This window comes from Metopolophium dirhodum, chromosome 1 (assembly GCF_019925205.1).
Source record: "Metopolophium dirhodum isolate CAU chromosome 1, ASM1992520v1, whole genome shotgun sequence".
NCBI classification, from domain to species: Eukaryota; Metazoa; Arthropoda; class Insecta; order Hemiptera; family Aphididae; genus Metopolophium; species Metopolophium dirhodum.
In genome coordinates, this window is record NC_083560.1 from 45,023,469 (window position 1) to 45,031,027 (window position 7,559).

At 27.6% G+C, this 7,559-nt stretch overlaps 1 protein-coding gene across 1 annotated transcript; it reads left to right on the top strand.

The window, feature by feature from the left end:
- Window positions 1–42: 42 nt before the first annotated feature.
- On the top strand, window positions 43–7,557 carry LOC132937562 (nucleolar protein 10). The gene is made up of 14 exons (XM_061004384.1): window positions 43–247; window positions 2,283–2,328; window positions 3,540–3,754; window positions 3,830–3,966; window positions 5,042–5,263; window positions 5,337–5,559; window positions 5,644–5,769; window positions 5,854–5,998; window positions 6,070–6,230; window positions 6,300–6,463; window positions 6,632–6,719; window positions 6,813–7,117; window positions 7,203–7,296; window positions 7,364–7,557. Exons 1-14 carry the CDS (start codon window positions 197–199, stop codon window positions 7,508–7,510), a joined length of 2,124 nt encoding a protein of 707 aa, XP_060860367.1. The 5' UTR covers window positions 43–196; the 3' UTR covers window positions 7,511–7,557.
- Window positions 7,558–7,559: the final 2 nt, after the last annotated feature.

Genomic DNA, 7,559 nt, shown 5'->3' on the forward strand with positions numbered 1-7,559 from the left:
AAACGCCGTTGTCTCAATTCGTATTTTGATATAATCTGATAACACCCGTTGGCCATGTGTTTGTCGTTACTTGTTACTTGATGGTCTGCGTCTACGTTTATACAACACTTTCTTGTGTGAAGTCAAGAATGTGTTACAACACGTACGGAATTTAAACTTTTCAACAATACAGTGAAAACAGTAATATTCTCGAGCGATGGACAGCCCATTAATTTACAATCTAAGCTGTGGAAAATCATTGCCAGAAGTGAGTTTTTCATTACGAAATATACTTATTTGTATTTGTATTTCGATATTGTACCGGTGTTTACCAAATACACGTTTGATCGATGCATCGATTATGAATAAATACTATTTCACTGGATATTTGTATTCCATGAGACCATTTAAAAAATGATCATCAATAGTTGATTGTTGAAAGGTTCAACTGTGAAGTTTTGTATGCGTCAATTTATAATCAAATTAGTTCATTAAAATACTGTTGTTACTCAATTATTTAATTTTAATTTATAATTTATTATACTTAACATGACTCTGGGGGCCTATTTTCATATCTATCGAAAAGGGTTTTCGATCAAAATTTGATCGAAATCGAATATATTTACAACCAATTCAAAAATCCGTATTCTCAAACAGTTTTTGATCGGCTTTTGACCGTAGTATTTGATTTCTCATTTCGACTACTATTTACCAATCGTAAATTATCATTTTTGACTGATAATACGTCATGATAGGTACTATAATGTACAATACAATAATTTTATAACTTTGTCTGCGGTGTGAAATTTTTACAGCGGCTACCAAAAGTGTGTAAAAACAATTTACCTGTATTATTTACAACAGTATTTACCTATTTCATATTTGTCATATTTTGTTAATGGTTTTTTTCAAAGTATTTAGGTACCTACTACCTAGTGTGTAAAATTAAACAATATATACCTATTAGCAATCAATAGCTTAATTTGTTTAATATTACCTATATTTTCAATAATTGTGCTCACTAAAATTTTAAACTAATTAGGTAGGGACCTACGCTGTAAAATAATAGGTACCTACGTAACGAGTATTTTTTTACTTTTTTCTACTTTAATGGTTCTTTTGTCGTACCAACTATAGAATTTAGCTCATTGCCCATTTGCAGGGCCGCATTTAGGGGGAGGGAGAGGGTATTGGGTACAATTGCCTCCGGTGCCAGTATTTTTGGGGTCGAAATTTTGTTTCCTTGTGAATTATTAAAAATTTTAAAATTTCAATTATTTTAATAACAGAGATAATATAATATTATATTATATTTTATAATACTAATGAATTATGCTGTTTGAAATTAAAAGAACTAATATATTTATAGCACTATATATAGCTATCAGTGTTTCAATATGCATCTAGTAATGATAGTTCTTAAGAGGGCGCATTAGTGATCAAAATATGGCATAAAAACATAGTTTCGTAATCTAAGTAATACAGCTTATTGAAGCGGTTTGCAATAAAAATACCTAATATAAATTTTGTTGAGGAGATTTTTTTTAGTAATCGTATTTTTGCACTTGGGCGCAAAATGTCTAAATGCAGTACTGCCTATTTGTGTCTATAAGTCCTTACAGTGTTTATAAGTAAACAATGGGCTAAACTTGCCCTTTAGTAGCTCTGGATGTTTTTGCATAAATAATGTAACTGATTTCTCTTAAATTTTTTTTTGAGGATTCTTAATTACTAATTATGAATGTACTCAATGTTGAATGTAGTAACTATTAATACTATTAAAAATTTAAAACTAGTTACTAGCAATAAACTAATAAGTGAAAACTTGTTATATCAAAATATAGCCGATAAATGTTTTATTTCATAGTATAACAACTGTTTTTAGTGATAAGTGAATCGATAATCGAAAAACCGATCGAAAATAATATTTATGATTTACAATATTCGATCGCTGTCTGAGAATACACGCGATCGAAAACCAGCAATCAAATAGACTTTTTTGATCGAAAATCAAAGATCAAAAATAGCTATTCGACCGATCTTTTCGATTGATTTGAGAAAAGGCCCCCTGACTTCAATCTTTATCTTTGTGATCATGTGTAAAAAACTATATTTTTCAAAATGTTTCCCAAAGTATTTTTAATTTTAGATGTACATCGTACATTTATTGTAAAATAGTGACATAGTAATAGTTATCTTACTATAATATATATTGAAAAATATTAAAATTAAAATTAAATTTTTATCTTATATAATAATAATAATATTTTATAATATTTTGTGTTTTACAAATTTTGTTATAGTGGCTTTCCGAAAGAAAAAGACGAACATTATTAAAAAAAAATCCTGGTAAGTAAAATAAGCTATACCTTAATTAATATCTTCAAATTAGCTTGTGAAAAAAAAAGATTATATTTATATGTGAACTACTATAACCTGGACTATAACAGAGAAAGTGACAAAGAAAATGTAGGAATCCCAGAACAGTTACCGGCAAAAAAAATTTGAGGATGCCGATTGAAATTTTAACGACATGGGAGAAAATAGATCAACTATTTTAGATTTACTTAGTATACAGTATAACATTTACATCAATCCAGAAAAAGTAATAAACTGTTTTTCAAAACTAAAATTCAAAATTTAGATTTTATAATTTTTGAAGGTAAAATTTTCTTTCAGTTGTTTGATTGTTTTAATCAAACAACTATATTGATTTTCACTTAAAATATAAAGTATAATTTTGTCATAGAACCCTAAACAGTTTCAACACTATGAATTAAATATTTTTTGACTTTCCCAACTCTTGTCAAGTGAAGTGGATACTTTATTGTTGGCTCTGATCAACAATAGTGAGATTACCACATTAAAGTTTCCTTCCATTACCTATTACTTTACTGTGATAACTAATTAATCAATGTATAACATACCAACCTTCATAGGTTTATAATCATTTTATACTACAAAAGTAAATGTGTATGTAACATTAGGGACCCTTATTTCACTTGTACATACTTTCACGTATTCACTTTAAAGTTAAGGATCAATTCATAAGACCCGTTGCTTAAAATTTTCTGTGAATTTGTGTATTCACGGGTTTACTTTTTTACTTTTATTTGTAGGTTAAAGATGATTTTACTCATATCATAAATATAGATTATATTAATTTAATAACCAATAACACAAAGTATAGCTAGTTCGGTTAGGTAATGGAATATCTGACTACCTTCTAGAAATCATTAGATAACAATTATTCCTTTTTGTAAAATGTATAAAAATAATAAAAATATAAATTTTTATTTGATATTTCAATTAAAATTGTTCACATGAATATGAATCTGGTAGTTCATTAGTTATGCATTTATTAATTCATGTATATTAATAAGTATTCTATTTTGTTCACAATGTCCGTGTACATGTATGCTTTTATTCACTTTAAAAAGTAAGGCCCTAGTAATTATTGTAACAGTATATACTGTACAAAAAATTATTGTTATGTTTTAAAAATTCTTGTGTTTTTTTGTTGATTTGTCTAAAAGTATATATATTTTTTATTTTTTTAGAATTGAAAAGGCGAATTGAATTATTGCAAGACTTTGATATGCCTGGTCTTAGTACAACAGTAAAAGTAACACCAGATGGACAATACATATTGGCTACCGGTATTTATAAGCCCAGGATTAAGTGTTATGATGTCAATAATTTAGCCATGAAATTTGAAAGATGTTTTGATTCTGAAGCTGTTACTTTTGAAATACTCTCAAATGATTATAGCAAAGTAAATACATTATTATATAATCATAATAATAACGTAAATATATGTATATATTTTTGTTTTATGTTTTATTTTAAGTTTGTGATCTTACAATGTGACCGTTATGTTGAATTCCATTCTCAAGAAGGGCGCTATTATAGATTACGCATTCCAAAATTCGGCCAAGATATGAAATATCATTATCCAACATGTGATTTATATATTGGAGGAAATAGGTAAATAGTAAATTATAGTTAAAAATAATATACATTACTGTTTTTTGTTTTTAAATGTATACCTATGCAATTTTCATATGGTGGATTGAATGGTTTTTATGCAGTTGCATATCTAGTCTTTTATTGTATGTAAAAAGTATACATTTAAAAACCTAGTTTAAGTGTTTAGCAAGACAATCCTTTCAAGTGAATTGATTTCCTTGAAACTTAGAAAGGAACTCCGCGGACAATATTCAAACAGTACACACAATGAGAAACCACAATTCCAATTTTAAATTTCATACATCAATTCATTGTCATTAACAGGACCCATTAATCACACCTGCACGTGTTGTCTCCGTCTAAAACACGTACAAAAGACGGACAGAAACAAGATGCGTTTACGCAGTCTAAGTAGAACTCTCAATTTTGGTCTTGGAATAAAAACACCTATTACAAAATTAAATTTTTTTTAAAAAAAATTAAAATTTTGACAAGTTTAAGGTCACTTAAAAATGTTAAAATTTTTGCTATTTCTAAACGATATAATGAAAGTTATATTGGGGATAATGTAAAAAACTCACAGTCTTGCCTTCTGAAATATTGTCACAATTTAATTTTCTATAGGTATTTATACTCTAGAACCAAAATTGAGTTCTACTCAGACCGTGTATACGCGTTTTGTCTATGTCGTCTGTGTATAAGATGGAGACATCACATGCGGGTATGATGTCCTCTTAAATGAAAAATTAAGGAAATGCGTTAAACTGAAATTTCAAATTATTTAACTTGAAAGTTAGGGCCATTTTTGTGTTCTTACAACTCCCTATTTTCCCTTTTAGAATTGAATTTCCAAAAAATCATTTTAGGGGATGCTAACGTCATAAAGCTATCTGTATGCCAAATTCAGCCCCATCTATCCAGTGGTTTGAGCTGTACGTCGATAGATCCGTTTGTCAGTCACGCTATCCTTTTATATATAGAGAGAGATAAATAATAATAATACCTACCTATATTTTATTATAAAATAGAATACATACAACTTTCCACTCATCCTAACTTTTCAAATAATATGTTTGATTTTAATTTTTTTCAGTTCAGATATTTATAGATTAAATTTAGATAGAGGGCAGTTTTTGAATCCATTTGTATCTAGTGCTGGTGATGAAATTAACAAATTAGCTATAAACCCTGTACATAATATGCTTTTATCTGGCACTAAGGAAGGAAAAGTTGAAGCATGGGATCCTAGAGCTCATGTCAGTATTGGAGTTCTAGATTGTGCTCTAAGCTCAGTTACAAATGACACAAATATTGCGTAAGCTAAATAATAGTTTTTATAGTTCAATTGAGTTATTGTTATTGAATAACTGTAAACTTTTTAATTTTAGTACTGACGGATTTCCATCTATAACTGCACTGGCATTTGAAAATGCTTTAACATTAGGTGTTGGTACAGCCACAGGCCAAATACTTTTATATGACTTGCGTTCTAATAAACCATTTAGGGTTAAAGATCATTTGTTTGGATTACCTATTAGAGATATTGCATTCCAAGATGAAAACGTATTATCTATGGACTCATCTTCGGTAAAAATATGGAATAAGAATACTGTGAGTATTGTTAATTCATAATTAAACTTTTAATATATTTATTAAAATATTTATTTGTATTATATAAAATATCTGGTTATACAGGGTAAATTATTTGCTGCTCTTGAATCTGGTAATGATACACAATTTAATAACCTCTGTGTTATTCCACAAACTGGAATGATGTTCATTGCTAATGAAAACACAAAAATTCAAACACACTACATACCGGTTTGTTTTTTATAACCTTGTTTTATTATATAGTTAAATACTTATTACTTAACATATAAATCTAATGTGTCTATGCATGTTTAGAGCTTAGGACCAGCTCCGAGATGGTGTGGATTTTTGGATGCATTAGTTGAGGAGTTAGAGGAAACTAAAAAAGAAACAGTCTATGATGATTATAAATTTGTTACTCGGAATGAATTAGAAGAACTTGGTTTATCACATTTAATAGGTAAATACATTTTCCTATTTATTGAATTATACATTTGATGAAATAAAAACATCAAAAATGTGTTTTTTTAGGAACAAACCTGTTAAAAGCATATATGCATGGATATTTTGTGGACATCAGACTGTACAGAAAAGCTAAATCTGTCGCAGAACCATTTGCTTATGAAGAATATCGTAGGAAAAAGATAAGAGAAAAAATTGAATCAGAAAGAACTAATCGTGTCCAAGTTCAAGTATAAAAAATATTAACATGGTAATAATTTAACTATACATATATACTAATATAACTTAAATATTTTCAGAAATTACCTGCTGTTAATAAAGAACTTGCTTTGAAATTAATTAATGATGAAAAAGAAGGAAAGAAAAATAATAAATCCAAAGATAGCTTATTAAAAGATGATCGGTTTAAAGCGCTGTTTGAAAACCCATCTTTCCAAGTTGATACTAATGCTGAAGAATACAAGTAATATATATTTTTAATATTATTAAATAATAAATTGTAGAAATTAAATTTATTAAGTATAAATTAGGTTTAATTAATTAATTAACTTCAGTTACACATGAATAATAGTATCATGAATTATTCAGATAATGCTATGTATATTATAATTAAATTTTATTACATCTATAGGTTATTGAATCCAGTTTTGAAACGATTAGATAAATCGAAGCAAAAGGAACTTGAATCACAGATTCAAAAACAATTCGATCCAGTTGAAGTAAACATTATTAATTCTAATCAAATAATCCATAAAAAATAAATGTTAACTTACTGTAACACATAATATAAACCTAATAAAACAATTTTGTAGGATGAAATTGAAGGAAAACCTAGTTCGGAAGAAAGTAGTGATGAATATAGTTCAGATGATGACCAAAAATGGGCTAAAGAATTAAAGTCTGAATATAGATCAGCTAAAAGAAGAAGAATAGCAACTGAACGTGAGGAACGTAATAAATCAGAAAAAGACAGTAACGATGACAATGATAGTGATGATAATGATTTAAGTGTACAAAGTGAACGAGCAATCAAACCACCAAAATTCTATGAAATTAAAGAAGGAGAAGAATTTGTTGGATCCAATAGTAATAGATCAAATTCTATTCAAAATTCTAGGTAACATATCTGATAAATTAAAACAATTATTACTAATTAGTTATTTGTATTATATAATTATAATTATAAAATTGTTATATATTAGTGCAACATTGGGTGAAAGAATAAATTCAGAACATTTCAATTCAGTCAAAATGCTGTCTAGTGGTAATCGGCAGTTCACATTTTCAACACAAAAGGTACATACAAAATAATTATTAATTGTTATAATTCACTGTATATTGACATATTTTACTGTTATTGAAGGAAAAGAAATATAAGAAAGCTGACATAGAAGCAGAAAAGCACAAAAAAGAAAGGCTAAGTGTAATCAGAAAAGGTCCTAAGAACTTACGTAAACCTAAGTTTTATGCGGGTCCTAAAAGTAAAACTTTTAATAAAAAACGAAAATAATTTCCTTTTTGCGATAAATATACTAAATAAATAAATAGACATCATAATG